Source organism: Spea bombifrons, chromosome 3, assembly GCF_027358695.1.
Source record: "Spea bombifrons isolate aSpeBom1 chromosome 3, aSpeBom1.2.pri, whole genome shotgun sequence".
In the NCBI taxonomy this organism is placed as follows: Eukaryota; Metazoa; Chordata; class Amphibia; order Anura; family Pelobatidae; genus Spea; species Spea bombifrons.
The window spans coordinates 87,348,178-87,366,006 of record NC_071089.1 but is presented as its reverse complement, the minus strand read 5'-3'; the positions used below and the strand labels follow the sequence as shown (position 1 = coordinate 87,366,006).

Below are 17,829 nucleotides of genomic sequence, written 5' to 3'. Positions count from 1 at the left end.
GGGACAAAATGGCAGGCATTATTATTATTATTTTTCCTTCCTGGGAAAATTGGGAGTCTACAGGGGCTTTTTATAAAAAAACCTTTCTTTATCATGTTGGACAAAAGCTTCAGAAGCTGACAAATTTAGATAGGTTCATTAACTTAACTTGATATATTTTAATGATGGCGCACAGTTGGCCAACTCTAGCACAATACTGAAATACAATATTGTGCTCGGCTACCGGGCCCTCATCATGGATATTAAATATATTGGAGTTATGTGTTTAAATATTGATTCTGGCCCAGTATTCTATGTTTAGAAGGGGCCCTCCATTAGATGCTATGATTAGACAACTTTTCAAACTTTCCACCAGAATCACTTTTTATACTATTTATTCTATTGCTTCTACCCTTTATCATACTGGATTAAATATTATTAATGTATGCAGGGCTTGTTTTTTTAGTATAATACCACTGTTGAACAGCAGGATTCTCCAACCTCACTCTTAACCTCATGTTTATAAATTCCCTATGTTTGCGGTTTTTAACAGATTGGATCAATAGGTTTTAAAATATAAATATATATATATATATATATATATATATGTAAATATGTATTTCTAGTGTTTGTATAGTTTAAAATGGATGCCAAGGACCCATGTCAGGTGGCAGCTCGCTGTTTGCATGTATGTGCACACAAACCATATCAAACAGGTAATCTGACTCCACTACTTGCATGTCACCAAAACGTAACCAATTAAGACATCACTGTCACGGCTTCACACTGGTCCTCTAAGCAAATACACCTTATTTAACATACATTTCTTTCATTTTTAAGAAATCAAGTAAAGTTAAATGAGATAAAGGGAAATGTAAAACAGTAAATAATTTGAAATGTTTTAGTTCATTGATATTTAATTTCATCGCCCAATAGCTTTACTAGATATATTTCCTTTGAGAAATCTGATGTTCTGTTTTGTATTTTTAATCAATCTTCCAGGAATAGATTTCATTAGCAGAGTCTGTATGTTACTGGAATATTGCATTATAGTTATTTTGCCATTTTTTTTTTTTTATATATTACATCATCATCTAGGTCATTACATGATTACAGCTGAAATGTAAGCAGTTTACACATTTACTTAATTAAAATACACCAGATTTACCAAAGAATGTTCAGTGATGTCCCACAGTGCTGCACTTTCTTTATACCAGAGTACATAATTAATCCTGCACGTGGTATACTAAGGCTGTGGCTCGTGCACACTACATTCCACATTACTTGCAATACAAATCCTGTGGTGGATAAAGTGAAATATACAGTGAAAACATGCTTAGAAACACTACTAGTATAGCCTAGAGTGCTATAAAATCTACAAAGTTAAATGCATTCAAATGGCAATGCCTACCCTTCAAGCAGTTCATTGTTTAATTATTACAATCTGGGTATTTCAGAAGGATGTCTTCCAGTTCTTGCGAGGAAATAGCTTGATTATCCTTCTGTTCAGAGAGCTACCTACTCAGACTCTTTAGGGCTTTTATGCAGATATTATTGGGGTAACTGATTCCAAAGATTCCTCTGTTCTTGATGATTTATGCACTGGGAATCTGCATATTACAAAGGCCACATACTTTGTTTAGGGGCGCCATTACGTCCAGTAACGTGTACTTTATCCTTTACGGAGATGGGAGGTGGATTGGTGATGATAGATGCCAAATCAAATGTTTTATTTATACATTAAATTGTGTTATGTTTCCCAAAAGTAGGCAAAATAAACTTCAAAAGTCATTTTGATAGGGCATTTACCATTTTCTGTTATGTCTGTGTGACAAAAAAACTCAGTGATAATGTCAGGGAATATCTAAACTTGAAAACCCATTTATTAATTAAGCCACATGTTCATTTACTAAATGGACTTATATGTGAGACCAGCATTAGAGTGTGTCCTGTCACTCATCATTCACTGCTATTCATTTTGATTCAAAGATTGCTGGCATCCGACCAGATGAATATTGAGTAAACAAAGGCCCTTCTGCTGTTATTAGACAATGACTTTTATCATACTTAGCTAGCCTGATCACGATTACTGAACTTAAGAATGGTTGCGTTTTAGCTCACCAATTTAGAAAGGTTTTGTAAATGAATGCTGCTTTATTGTGTCTTGGTATTTATTGATTATAGGGTTGTTAGCAGGGTTAGCATGACTGTGCATGAGTGTACGACATGAGGATGTTTGTGCGTGTTACTGTAAAGTGTTACTGTAAATGTTTGTGGGCATATGAAGATTGCATGTGTGTGTCTGTTATGGTATGGTGTTAGAATGTGTATGTGTTTGGAGTTAGCATGAATGTGTGCGTGTTAGTATTTCGTGTTAGCATGCATGTGTGTGAGTGTCAATGTAAGATGTTATCATGAGTTTGTGTGTCAGCGTAAGGAGTTGGAGTGTCAGGGGTGAGCCTAGGGTCAATGAAGCCTGGAAGGGGGAGAGAAGGAGCATTAGAAAGAATGTATATGTATGTAAGTGTATAGTAGAAGAGTCTGGGTGTTAGTATGTACGTGTTAGTAATAGTGGGGCCTTGAAGGAATACTGCACCCAGCCACCACTAACCCTAGGCTTGCCCCTGTTCTCATAAGGTGTGCTTATGGAAAGATCTTAAGACGGAGTGATGGTGAGGCAATGTGTGGTCCAGTGGGACAGTCATGTGGACCCAGATGTTAAAGCATGTACTGAGCCCCAAGATTTCTGATGGCTGCCCTGCTGTAGTTCCCTGATATATGGGGAACTACCAACTGGCTTTCAACTAATCTAAACATTAACCAAAACTATTAATATTTATTTTTGTCTCTGACACTCAAATCAAATTAGCAACACTGTGAAGTAACACAAATATATTTTCCTCTGTAAAAAAAATGTGAGCAGTAATAAAGTGTCAGTTTGACTCATGCTATGTTATTAAAGGACTTCCACCATTAAGATAAATAACAACACTGCAAGTATTGGCCTTGGAAACAGCAGATTCACTATATATTTAGTAGAAAATGACTGTATGTTCAATGACATTCTAAATCTAGAATCTACGACTTTGCTATATCTAGCAGCATGCTTCTAAGTGCAAACACTAAATCATTCCTACGAATGAAAAAGCAAATCTAGAATACATATATAGCTGTACATGCAAGTGAGCTGTTCTCCCGTAGGATAAAGAAACCCACCAAAATTGGGGTCAAGTCACTTTTTGGAAGACTGAACCACTTTTTCTTCAAGGTCACACCTACTACCTGAAAGAAGCCATGACATATTTTATTAGCGCACTCAAACTTGACCTCACAATGGTTCCTAAAGAAAGTAGAAATTTTATGTAATAGTTATTTTTCAGAATATACTATTTATCACATTTGGAAAAAAAACATTCTAATATACCGTATTAAAATGCAAAATACTTGGAGAATATAACATTTGCGGATACTATTTATAAAACATTAAGGTGCTCATTTAAAAGAAGCAATCAGACAAATGAGGTAAGGTCACTGATTTAAAGATAAAAATTATAATGATTTTATTAAACGGCAATTTACATTATCTAGAGGTATATTAAAAAATGTATTCTGGTACATAGTTTGACAAGTGGTCTTATAACCATAGCAGCCAATGTAATGGCCTAATCAGGAGGAACATTCCAGAGGTTGCTAGGGTGATATGACCACATTTAAACCTTTGCACCAGTCTAATTTTTTCACATAAAAAAATATAAAAAATATAAAGAATATAAAGAAATATAATATAATATTATAATATATATAAAGAAATATAATATAATATAAAGAAATTGGATGGGGCTGTCCTTCATAGTTTAATTTTAACATCTTTTTATGATAACGCTGCTAAAATACTCCTGTGAAGAGTCCACATTAGGTTTTATATATATATATATATAAATATGTGTATGTGTGTGCGTGTAGTCCTATGTAGGACTATTTAGTCCTATAAAAAAAGGTATTATTTTATATTGCAGCACTGTATTTTTTTTACATATATGTATATATACATATACACGCTAACTATAAACTGAAAAACTTCCTCAAACACTACAGCCTAATCAATCTTTTTCTCTCTGTCTTTCTATCCCTTTTCATTAGATAATTAAACAGTAAAAAGTAATTTAGGTAAGTAATAGGTGAATTATTGTTATATTAATAAAAAAAAAATTAAGTAAATGGTTTTTGATTTGTGTAAAGCTTTAATTTAATTATATATATAGAAAATATATAGAATAAGGTAAATATAGGGTGATATAAATTCATCATAATAAAATGAGCAGCTAAAAAGAGAATAAAAATAAATATAAAAACAAAGAAAATGTGGTTTGCATGCCTCATTAAAAGAAAGAAAAATAAATAATTAAAAGCTGTGTGTAATTGGAAGTGTCCAAAGTTAACAGAAGGCAATTATTCTAATGAGGAGTTTATAGTTCAATGGCAGTAGGGCACAAAAAAATGAAATATTCATACTACCATACTAACAACAATAGTGGGTAAAACAGGTATTCGATTTTAAAAGACAGACAAGATATTTGAGGAATATACTAATTATGGGATGTCTTACCCAGTGAGGACCATGACATGATTTTTGGATAGCTTGTAAGGCATTGCTCTGCCATCAACAAGGCTTCTTGCTTTTTTACATATTATTTAGAGAAATACAAAAAACACTTAACAGTCTTAGTTCAAAGGATACCAAATGGTCCCAAATTCCGAATTCTAGAACTTAGAATCCCCATACATGATTACATGTTTTTCTACCAATTGATCAGTTGATAATTGAAAGCAACTGTTCAACTGCATAACTAGTCCAGAAGATTAGCTGGTAAAAATGTTTTCAAGGTCAATCAAACTTTTGCTTTAAAATAGAGCTTTATCTGTGCTCCATGTGTAACAATTTACTCTTAATCCAAGGTTGAATATTTTTATATAACCTTTTTATAAAGTTAGGGTTGCCATCCGGCCGGTGCCAGTGATCAGTGTTTTGAAGCCGGTGCCAGCATAAGTAAAATCCCAGCAATGCAAAAGCCAGTATTTTTTTGTGCAATGGGGATTCCCACACAGTTGCCAAAATAGGTCAGGCTGGCTTAAACAAACTGTGGTTAAGGTGGTTCAAGTGGGTCCAACAAATGTAACAAGTGGTGCTTATTAAGTATTAGCTAATACAGCAAAGACTTTTTTTTTCTTAAATAAAAAAAAATCCCAGGGGTTCTGTGGGCTTCAAGCTTCTTCTGCTGTGAGGCCGTTTCACATGGCTGGAAAATGGCTGGTGAAGGTGAGTGAGCAAACGAGGGCTAATACAAGGCAGGGTGAGAGTGTAGGAGGCACAGACAGGTCTGAGGGACAACAAATTTCATTTACGAATAAACCCCCCCCCCATTTCCGAAAAGGCAGTAAACAGAATTTGTTGTCCAAAAATGAATGAGCCAAAAAGGAGACAGAAAATTAGTACGAAATGATTTGGGGCCCTGTGCACAAGTCTAATATATATAAAATACGTCTGGGTGTGTAATCTCAGCAGTTCTATACTGTGACCCTGAATGGGTCTGTGACCCTGAATGGCAAAAATAAAATGTGGTCACTCTAGCCCTCACTAGTAAAAGCCTCTTCAGATTAGTGTGCTATACATGTGTGCCCCCCAATATCAGTGGAGGGAAGGGCAGGCTCTGCCTCAGTCTCCAGAAATGTGGAGAGTGTCAGTGTCACAGGTGGTCAGACAGTGCTCCAGTCCTCCAGGTAAACCTTCACTGCTTCTGATGCATTGCATTACCGCTCCACTCTTTATGACCACACACTTTAGCTGCTCTGCCCCCACCCAACCACAAATATGGCTAGTATTTTATGGAGGAAAAGGTGGCAACCCTAAGTAAAGTTGATTAATCACAAAACACACATTCTATCTATGTATTAGACTGTAATAGATATTAGATTATTGATATTAGATTATTAAAATATTAGATTATTGATATTAGATGTTATATGTGACATGTCATGCGTCTACTCATGCTTCCTTGCATGTTATAGTAAGGCTTATTTACAGTGACCCTGTATGCAAATTGAGAACTTTCTTGTTATACAATGTGCACATTTCATCAAAATTAAGGATTGGGGTACAACAGAGAAAATAGGAGTCAATGTTGAAATTGACATAGTAAGATTTCTGGAAATACACATCTAGACTGATGAGGCAATGATAGAGATATCCGAGAGACAAAATAGTAATTTTAAAATCAGCTTAGAGCGAGGCGTCTGTGCGTCAGGAAAGAGAATGTGCATGGATCAAGTGGATGTAGTGCGGAAGCACATGAGAGAATTGTGAACAGTGTTTGGCTGCTTGTAACAATGTTATACAGATGAAAGGAGCAATATTAGTTGTGTATAGGACTAGCCAGGGCCGGCCGAAGACTTAACGCCGCCTGGGGCGAAGTTTAAAACGCCGCCCCCCCCCCCCCGCCGACGCATTTTAAACTTCGCCGATGCCATAATCTACGATCCCCCCCCGGTACTTACCTTTAAACAGTCCTGCGGCGAGTCTCCCTGCTCTGCCACGGTGCCGGCTTGTAATGCTGAGCGCTGGAAATTGACGTCACTTCCGGCGCTCTGCATTACAAGCCGGCACCGGGACCGAACAGGGAGACTCGCGCAGAGGAGAGAGAGAGAGGGGCGCCGAGCGGGTAAGCGAAAACCACTCGGTGCCCCTCTCTCTCTCCTCCGCTTCAAAAAAAAAAAAAAACAAACAAAAAAAAGCGCTTGGGGCGGCAAAGTGCCGCCCCTTCTAAAGTGCCGCCTGGGGCAATTGCCCCAGTCTGCCCCATTATAGGGCCGGCCCTGGGACTAGCGCTGGCCACCTGAGCAGTTGAAACAGAAATAAGGGTCACAAGTAGTCAAACTTTTGGACACAGACAGAACTTTCTATTGCTTTGAAAACTTGCTCCTCTGATCCAACTTTTTGATTAGCGGGAACAATGCCAGCCAAAACAGAGACATAGCATAAAAAGGAAGCAATGATGTGGAGAAAATAATAAATGTCGTTAATTCCATTGGAGTGTGCCCTACATCAGTAAACAATTTCAAGAATACGCTTCTAGAACATAAAAAGAGTGCTGATGAGAAAACTGAGGAGGCGAAACCCAGATGAGATTTCATATTGCCTAAATTATTAATAAAGTGCAGTTCCCGCTTTGATTTAATTCTGGATGTACTTATTAAATAGGAATTCAATTATTTGCGGTGTAATAATAGCCGTAGAGCTGATGGTGGTTTAATGGAGGTTTTTTATAAAAAGGGGCAAGAAAATCAGGTGTGTTTAGCGGATCATATACACAGGACTTCTTGAGTATTATGTTTTAAGATTGTTAAAAGACTACACTGAAATACCAGTTACTTTTAAGTAAATCTTGGGAATAACTTGTTCTCATATACAATACTATGTTAAAATAATTTTACATATATGGTAAATCTGAACCTTACTTCACAAGGGTCCTTGGTTAGGGACAGTCTCTCTTTGGGAGCCATATCCAGTCTCTCTTTCCTCCCTTTGTGTCCCTTTTTAAGCACACAAAATCTTTGCTGGACATGAGTGTGACACAGTATTCCACAGCCCCTTATAAAAAAGGATATAAACATTATAAAAATAGCCTATAAATAATAGTCATTTCAAGGACACTGGAGGAAGACAAGTTTGTGTATAGAAAGAAACCATACCAAATCTCTCTTTTTTCTACAATCATTTTTACTTTGGTTTTGTGCATCTTTGGTTACTTTTACTATGGAAAATCTGAAAATATTCAGTAAGTATTCCATATTTCGTAACGAAAAAGATTAGGGATACCTGGCAACAATTAGGAATTATTCTTTTTTACTTAACCTTTAAATTAAATTAATGAAATATTCTTTTAATTTCTTTAAAAACATAATATGTATTTTTTGCCATGTAGTCTGTGATTTATTTATTATTGCCTCCATAAAAATTAAGTTGAAGACAATAGATATGAGTCAGCAAGCGATAGGCTGGCTCATGTAAACACAAAGGATGTGGGTATTAGGAAACAAATCACTTTCACTAATACTCATTCAGGTCCTCCACAGCTCAACGCATGTGGCCATAGTGGGCTCAATGGCGAACACGTTCAGAAAAGATACCAAGAATGCATCTCAGGCCTTCTAAGGACAAACATTAGGGCCATACGTCAAGGCTCCTGACTAGATTTGGTAGTAGTCTGGAAATACAGAATGTTCTCTCCGCATACGAACGTGTGAAGCAATTCAATGCTCCTGGCTAAATGCACAACAATTAGTGTTCTGTACCAAAATGCACATAAGCAGTAAACAACCATATCACCATTACACTATAACATGCGCATATATAATACTGTATAAATATAGGTGTAATGTCTGATTCAAATGTGTAATATACCTAAGCTTGCAATCCATTATACTTCAGTTAGCCAATAAAGGTCTAATTTTTACCTAAAACAGAAGTATACCATTTGTCATTTTGGGAGCTATATTCATACCTGGGAACTTTCCGGGTTTGACCCGGAGATTGCCGGGTAAAGCACTGCTTCTCCGGTTCTCTGGGTCAAGACCCGAATCCTCTCGGGAGTGGGGTCTTGACACGCCCCGCTCCCCACCTATTTTCCCATGAATTAGGGGTGGACCGCCCCTGACATCAGCAGGACTGCCCCCGACCTCAGCGGGACTGCCCACTGATGTCACTGGGCAGTCCTGGCCGCGTCCCGCAAGGGAAGGTAGCCAGAGGCCAAAAGCTCCCAGGTATTATTATGAGATATGATCAGAACTATGGATAAAGATGTGAATGGACAAAACTTTAAACATTCTCAGAGGCCCTGTGTAATCCACTAAAACATTAAAGAGAGCTCTCAATAAGTCTAGTAACAAGGTGTGCTTGAAACTGAAGTTTATAGAGAATTGTTTGTTCAAATAGTGATATAAAGGATCTAATGTGATATAAAATATTTTAAAAAATTTAAACATTCTGTGAAAAAGCTGAATTGTTTTTTTGTAGTTTTGCTTACAGGTCTCTATAGACTTCTTTCAGACTGCATGTAGTTTATGCAAGGATGCCATAACTGATATAAGTAAATTGTATATAAAATTAATAAATTAAAAATTTTACAAAATCAAATTGGCAATAAATGAATTCATTTTAAAAATAGAAAATAGACAGCTGTACGGCAGCAGTAAATAAACATAACTTTGCCTGCACGCTTGCATACAAATGAATTTATCATTTTTTTAAGATGTGTGCATCTAATAAAAATAAAACCAGCAGTAGAAAATAAACACATCTATTTTTATTTACATTGCATATGAAGAATTTTCACTTGGGAAAACCCGGAAAACGCCACCGCTCAACACCGAGCACCAGCTGCAGATTCTCTATTACAGGGCTGTGCAACCCCAGTCCTGTTCTGTGTATCCTTACTTGGAGAAAAGTAATTTAGTGAATTTTGAATATGCTTGCCCTATTAATTTGAAGAGAGACACATTAACGTTAGTTTAACCCTGCGCAACATGTAATCATAAGCTAGAGAGGTGAGTATTCTTGTGGCGGCCAGCAGGCAGTTAGCAGTAGGTTCATATTGCTGTCTTTTTAGTTTGAAATGAATTGATCTGTGCTCCTTGGCTCGCTCCCTTGTACCCAAGTCTTTAATATGAAATACACCTGGGCATTCCGAAAACTGGCAGTATATAAATGTCTATAAAAAATGATTGAATTGCCACAAAACTTTTTACGTAACATGGTTTGACATTTTTACTGTCGAATAGTTTAATTAAATGTTGATGTTTATTGGAAAATGTTTTATCAACAATTTTACAAAATGGTCATTTAAATTGACTATATTTATTTATAAAAAGATGATGACAGCTTTGTTATTCCTAACGTATAGACTAAAAATAAGTACCGTTTATAATGTGATCATTTTCTCTGCATAAGGTACAGTTGGTGAAATGGAATTGTCATGGGTGATCCTTTAGGTGAGGAAAGAGATCGAGGTGTCAAGCCAATTAAACATCTGCAAACGAACAGTTTGTGGTACAGTCCCAAAGCACCTCTTTGCAGCAGATCTCAAAGACACCAAGGTCAGCGACTAAGATTATATTACTATGCTGTTCTCTAGGAAGCAACACAGACTTTTATAGAAGCCACAATATAGGCTAGTATAAAAGTTTGCTATCAGGTCGTATTTTTATTTTAGGCATGACAAGGCATAAATTGATTGTGCGAAAATATACAAAGATCTGTGAGGCCACAAAATGCTTTTAACACATTTGTGGAAAAACCTAGAATAACAAATCAAGGCAAAACAAAACCATAAACAATTCATCTACTTATTTCTTCCAAAAAAATAAAATATGAGGGTTTGGTCCAATTTCTAGGAATTTAGGAGGGTGAGAAGATAGAGTGACATTTAACAAATGCGTGCCATTAGTGTTCTTATGGGTGGCTTACTGGCCTTGAGAACATATCAAAACAACTTACTTCTGCCCTAAGGAACATAGTCAAGACCAAGGTCAACTGATGAAATTGCACCTTTCATCAAGATTTGAATCTGGACACCATTGAGTCTAATAGGAGGTGGGACAGGTTAATAATATCACCTGACTATGTTCTATAATAATGGATTAATAATACAGACTTGGTAAATATGGTCACTGCATAAATAATCTACCGTATTTATCGGCGTATAACACGCACTTTTATAACTAAAATAAGAAGAGGAAACCCTACCTGCGTGTTATATGCCAATAAATCCTACAGCTGCATGATTTGCAGCTGCGTCTCCCTCACTTCCGGTCCGGACAGGGGTGCGTGTTATACCCCGGTGCGTGGTATGCGCCGATAAATACGGTATATTCTAACCAATGGTAGATTCATAGCGATCATGCTTTTAATTGTTTCTTTAAACCTAGCCTTAACTCAATTACACCAGCAAATCAGGATGTGGGGTACACAAAGGTTACAACTGCATATTAGTATATAACCATTAAGTATTGAATTATTCAAAGTGTTATGTATTAAATATCTAACTTTTGTTGTGTGAACAAGATAGCACATACCTTCTCTTTCATCTAAACAAAACAAAACCAGACAAAAAAAACAAGAAAACTTTCTCCAATTTTTTATAAAATGTATCACACAGTAATGTGCATCTGATTTTCAGACATTCGGTTATTAAAATGTTTGCGTCTTCGTTTTTTTACTTCTAGTCAGTGCTTCATTTTGATTAAAGTGGCTCCTTGGACCCCCCTGGTTGTCTGTACTCTATCTGATGCCACGATCATGTCATGCCCAGAGTTTGGAAGCCTCAAATTATGCCATTGAATTTCCGGAGCTATTTGCCGGGTCCTCAGCCTGAAACTCTAAATTCCTGTACTCTAAATATTTTGGAGACCTTAAATCCCATCAACATAATAAGGGTAAGGCCTTACCCACACGAATCCATTAAAGTTGTGCTGTTCTGTAGCCCGTGCCAATCGATGCTTGCACAGAAATGCTGAACACAGCAATTCTATTGATATTAACTCATTAGACCTACTGCTTCTACACCAGAGCCCAGATAAAATATGATATAAATTTGGGAGGCAGAAGAAGTGATAAGAGAGCCTCAGGCAGCTGTAGATGTCACGTCAGAGCAGCAAAATCGAGACTAGGTTTATTAGAATAGATCTCAAATGTATTATAACCATAAACTTTCATGAATATTTGGTAGCTCACAAAATTGTATATTTTATTGCTGTCTTTAACTTGACATTTTCACACAGAGTTTTATTAAGAAAGGCTGAATATAAAAAAGATGCTTATATCGGCCTAGAACGATTTTATTGGGGGACGGTATCCAGTAATCATACAGAACATGCTTCTAAAAATGCTATTTGTCAAGATGCCCCAGTACTCAACCCAGAGCACGAATTATAAAAATGCATATTTTTAGACACCAATTACAACAGTCACTTCTAGAAGCAATCGGACTTCAACTGAACTCGTACAGAAGTGTGGCAGGTGCTAGTATACTGAGTCTCAAGGGTATAAACAGGCATGCTGTAATGCACGGGCCGGCTTAAGAAGAGAACCTCTTGCTAGCCATTTTAGTTGTCAGGAATACGTTTCTTATATTGTAGTAGGACATGGCTTGTGACGTGCCACTGGCCGACTCTACTGTTATTGCTCTGCTTGGACCTGCCACCACCACCACTTTTGGCTGTTTATGTTTTTGTAGTCACACTCTGGAACCTATTAGGTAAAGTGAAAGGAGTGTAATGGGTAGTGTCAAAATACAGTGAGGTTTACTCACTACAAGGAGATTTGTAGGAGAGTTGTAGTTTTAGCTACCTAACTATTCATTGTGGAGGGCTAACACTAGTTGGTCCAGGCATAATGTATAATTTAATGGCCCGGGAGACGGAAAAAACTGATTTAACAATTACACGGGGCCAACCTAGCTAGTCTTGCAGTAGAAGCTCCTAGGTTTCAACGATCCTAATGCCCAGTGGAGTCAAGTAGGTCTATTCACTAAAAAGTCAAATGACCCGTCAAGTTCAGGGTTAACTTGACTGACCTGACTTGATTCCAGTCACATGCCCCCGCAGAGTAACACTACTGTTCAAACAAGGAATATCACTATATATAAAATTATAGGTATGATGTGTCAGCCCATGAAAACAGAACTTTGGGAAATGTCTTTTTTTCTAGAAATGAACTATAATAGGATGTTATTGAAAACTAAAAATAAACCTTGCAGGAGTGTGTGGGATAAACACTCTTGTAATTATTGATGAGTTCCAGAAATACATGCTTGGTTTTGCATGTTGAATAATAATGAATGAAAACTATGCATCAGTCATACTTGGAGCTATTTCATTTAACAGCGAAATTAGACTGTAATTCCTGCTGTTGTAGGAAAACCACAAGGGCAGCACTTATTTATTTTATTTAACCAAAATGTGTTTTTTTTGTGTAAAACATTAGTACACTATTGTGTGAAAAGTGTAGCATGCAGGCAACGTGCGTTATGGGACTAAGATGCATGGATATGTCGGGGGTTCCTGATTGTACGTTTAAACTCTGAAATACTTTGAGACATATACATATAGATAACATTTCCCGAGTGGGATTGAAACGTTAAGATTTCGGAAGCATTGAAGCAATGTGCAAAATCAGAAAGGTCTTTAACGAAAAAAGCAACAGCCGGTTCACTTTATAGACTTCTCAAAAGATATTCATTGCAAATAAAACTCCTTCTGCTGTTTCACTGTTAGGTTAATTACATTAGATAATTTCGTCGTATGGGTTCTAGATATTCGGAATACTTTCTCCAGATCGCTTTGGTTTTGTACAGATTGATATAACTTTGTAACATAAATTCTTAATTGAACGGGAAAGTAATATTTTAAGCGTTCTTATGTTAACCCTACATAGGTTTGGTTTAAAGGAGCAGTCTAGCCCCCAAAACAGTAACATGCAAAATGAACTACTAAAAGAAGAGCTCAATCTCTTTGATTATACTCGTGGTCCACTCTGCCTTCGACACTGCTGACCACCCCCTTTCTCCTGCAAACTCTTCATTTCGACCAAACCTTTAGCGCCTCTGGAACTTGTTTCTCTCTCCATTAACTCTTCTCTATGTAGACCTCTTCTCTCAAAAATACCTAATCTCTTCTTTTGGATTCAACTACCACATCAAATGCTAATTAACCTTTCCTATTCCCTCATCTCGCCCTCTCTTCTAGCTCAACTAGCTCAAGACCAAACTCCCCCTTACTTATCCTAACTTTAAACACTCACCAAAGCACCATCTATTCAGGGAAGTATATAATCTATTCTGCATGAAAACACTCCACGGCATCTGTCCTCCTCACCTTTGGGAACTCTAACTTCTCCCTATGACCCCTCGTTACAATGGAATCACTCTCACTCAAGCAGTCCCTTACCTTCTGTCTCATTCCCCTCAACCTACTAATAGAATATTAAACTCACAATAGCAGCACTCTCATCTCTTTTTGAGCCAGTATGCCCTGCTGTGTGTAACTGTTATTGCCAACGTTGCGTAATGTCTATTTTAATATTATTATTAATTTTAACTCCCCTGCGTGCTCTTGAGTTTGCTAGTCCTCTGCAAATAAAGTATATTGTAATACTGTCCAATAATTATTTTGAACTAATACAAGCTGGAGCACTTGAAGTCATACACAATGAGCTGTTGGACACCATGGGCTGTAATGTTATAATAACTTTTACAACAGATTTATGTTTGCAATTTGCAGCAAGGTGATGGCAGTTTGCTTTAATTGAATTTATAACTAATTTCAGGCTACTGCAGTGCTGGGGTTTAGCAACAAGTTCAAACGGTAGATGAGCAGTGGGAAGTTGAAATGACTGAACACATTGTGATTTACATGTGTTGGGGCTGGGGGAAGTCACATTAATGGTTAGGACGTGGTGGGCAAGATTGCATTTTTACAGAACATTGAACCAACCAATTTAATGCAATTTGGATACATGCCCACATCTTGTACAAAAGAATTACAATGCTGTCTTTGGAACGATTTCTATGGGATATATACAAAGACATAATGGACAGCAGATTTATATCTCTGCAACATTTGAACTGCTTATTATACAAAACCCCAGTATCTTGAGATGAAGTATCTTTGAAACAACTTATCTAACAAGTCATCTATTATTGCCTGGACAGGTAGACCTGTTTTTTGAAACTGTTAGTAAGTAGCTAAAGGGATTAAGAATTAGAAATAAAAACAAAAACCTCCAATGCTATATTCTGCAAATAGGTAATATTGTAACATTTGGTGATAACACCTTGGGACACATTGTATATTAAATAATAGACAGCATAAGTCCATCTATGGAAGCTGATGCTTATCTAATTTCCCCCATGAGAAGAATATACATGTAAGACTCTCATTCTATTTTGCCTTCTGATACTCCCCTTCTGCATTTATTCCATTCTCCTAAGGTTATGATAAAATGTACTGCTTACATTCTGATTTGTTTCATTTTTAAATTACAACTATTGTTGAAGCAGTGGAGGGAGCTTTATCTTCTACCAGTATCCTTTCTCTCACCAATGTACTTTTAGTATCAGTGCATGCAATACTAAACTTTTTTTCCAAAAACTATATGCCAACATCAATGATCTCTTCAGCAAGCAAAATAAGGTTTCATCGTCTAGGAATATGCGGTTCATTGTGCACAGACACAGTGTTGAAAATAAAATGCTGGGATCAAAAACTAGCAAAATATGCAAGTGGTTATTATACTTGGCTGGTTTATTGTTACTCACCAAATGATATAGAAGCAGCTTTCTTAGTTCAATTTTTTTTTAAAATGCCATGGTTGAAGTTGATAAAGTTTTATTGGCCAACATAGAAAATGAAAAGAAGAGACATCTGAAGTCCCAAAATCTTATGTTACCTTACATATTTTCCAATGTCAGTCAAAGACTGTTGTGAGATATGGAAATACCCATGTTTTTTTAATAAAAAATCATGGAAGCCTACACAAATAGAACACAAATACCTGGTCTCAAGCTTACAATCTTCATGCTATTCAAAGAAAGCAAGTAGCCTGCATTTTATACTACAGTTTAACTGTAGATTGTAAGTGGATTGAAAACATACAAATGTAGAAGTCAGCAATGGATGAAAAGGAGGCATCTGAGCAATTACATTTGTGCCAATACAAAGTCAGAAAGTCATTGCAAGTATGCGATTTTGCAAGGTTAACCTCAACATAATATGCATTATCACCCTTAGTAAATATCAGGGGTAAGCAAAAGTGTGTGTAAAAGTCCAGGTTATTGGTGCCTATGGATCATATAGTAAGAGGTCCACCACAAAGTTCACTGCCTTCTCCTCAAGGCTTCTTCAAATTCTTCAAACAAGGCATGTCCAGCAAAAGACTTTCTCTCCTTCTACAAGTTACTGTTCTCAGTTTTTCCTTTTTACTGTATTGTAAAGAAACCTAGATTATCCGGACATCCTTTTGTAGTGTATTGCATTTATTCAAGACTAATACATACAGTTCCTATAAATAATAATTCTGGCTCTGTTTAATTCACTATTGTTGAGCAAGTGTGGTATGAATTGAATCTCGTTGAAATAGCCCGCATTAATGGAACATTAGCGAGATTCCAATTAGGTCAGTTTCTCGGTCTGAGAAATGATACAGATACTGTATAAATTACCTAGTAGCGCTTTGTGTCATGTATAATTTTTACTATTCTCTATACAAATTGGGTTCCTCTGCAGATAAGCACTGAATAGCAGCCATGTGCACAAGTGTAACAGACTATTGATGGACTTTTCTTTTAAAACATACAGTATTTAATGTAATTCACTATACTCAATTGCATTTTCCAAATGTGAAACTATACTGAAGCATTAAATGAATAGATATTGATACCAATATGCCATGTGCAGAGCTTCTGACTGCAGAATTTTAAGCATGCAGCTGGGTCCACCAGTTTTAGCTTTCTACATCAGATGTTTGAGAAGGTAACGTCAGTTTAAAGAACATAATCTATTGCTTGTTTGGATTTGTAAATTATTATTAATTTATATAGCATTCTATTATATTCTATTATATTCTGCAGCATTGTACAATGGGTAAACATAAGTCTGTTAGGAACAAGGCAAAGAGGACCCTGCTTAAATAACCTTATACTCAGAGACCTAAGAGGGATTAAGACATCTGGGGCTTCCCATGGCATAGCCGCTTTCTAGCTAAATGGGGAATTTTGCGATTTGCTGAAAAAGAAATAAATGGGCACTTTATGGCAGTTAACAGAAACATCAAATACTGAAAGAGTTCCAAATTAAGCCAATATTTTTCTTTGTTGATTGACATAACAGACACAGAACAATGTGCTTTGTAAAATGAATAGTGAACCGTGGCATCTGTTATAATTAACAGTAAGAAAATACTGCCAAAAGCAACAACTTTGTGTTTACTCTGCCTGTTCATACCATTAGATGCACATCACAGCAGATGGAATGTTATCAAACACAATTGCCAACATCTGGACTTAAGCCAATGTTAAAATGAAGTTGTTCAATCAATCAGAAAGCAGATGTCTAGTGAATATTGGGACATGCAGTATATATCTGGGAATCAATGCAAAGAACCCAAATAGGAAAAGATCAGTCCGCTGCTCATGCGAAGGTTACTGCAGCGTGAGCTTTGTGAGAGCATGGCAAAAGAGCATAGCATTGATTCAAGAAGTCCAGAAAGCAGGTTGTAAATAAATCACAATATAGATTTTGAATCATTGAATCACACGCTCTGGACAACATTTTGGGTTTGTTCCGGTCAATCCAAAATTCATCCCTGCCTAGTCAATGATCATTTTGTTTGTGAATACAATTAAAGGGACAAACACGTGATGGGTCACAGGTCAAATTGAATATGTGCCCCCAAACCTTAAAGGTAAAAGTCCACTCAAGCCATCATATACTACTTAATGCATGTGATAACTTAATGTTACCTTAATTTTTTAGCATGCAAATGTATAGAGGGATTCAACATAAACACTCCTGTACCTCTGCACCGTCGCATCATAATATGTCATGGGCTGTAATAGGGCCGTGGGTGTGGTATAATGGAGGAAGAGGGAGCTCACACTTGGGTTGTAAGATCTATGCTCCTTTTGGCACTGTTTTTTCTTCTGAATCTGGTGGCTGGTGGATGTACCAGATTATGATATAACAACCCAGTGCCCCAGGTCTTAGGACCACACAGACTGGTACGAAAGAACACAATATAGA

The 17,829-nt window shown here is 36.7% G+C and overlaps 1 protein-coding gene across 1 annotated transcript in view; it reads right to left on the bottom strand.

The window, feature by feature from the left end:
• PEX5L (peroxisomal biogenesis factor 5 like) overlaps positions 1-17,829 on the bottom strand; it is a 104,213-nt gene that overhangs the window by 41,246 nt on the left and 45,138 nt on the right. Inside the window, exon 2 of the mRNA XM_053460208.1 lies at positions 3,196-3,261. Coding sequence (XP_053316183.1) covers positions 3,196-3,261 — 66 coding nt within the window. The remainder of the gene's footprint in view (positions 1-3,195; positions 3,262-17,829) is intronic.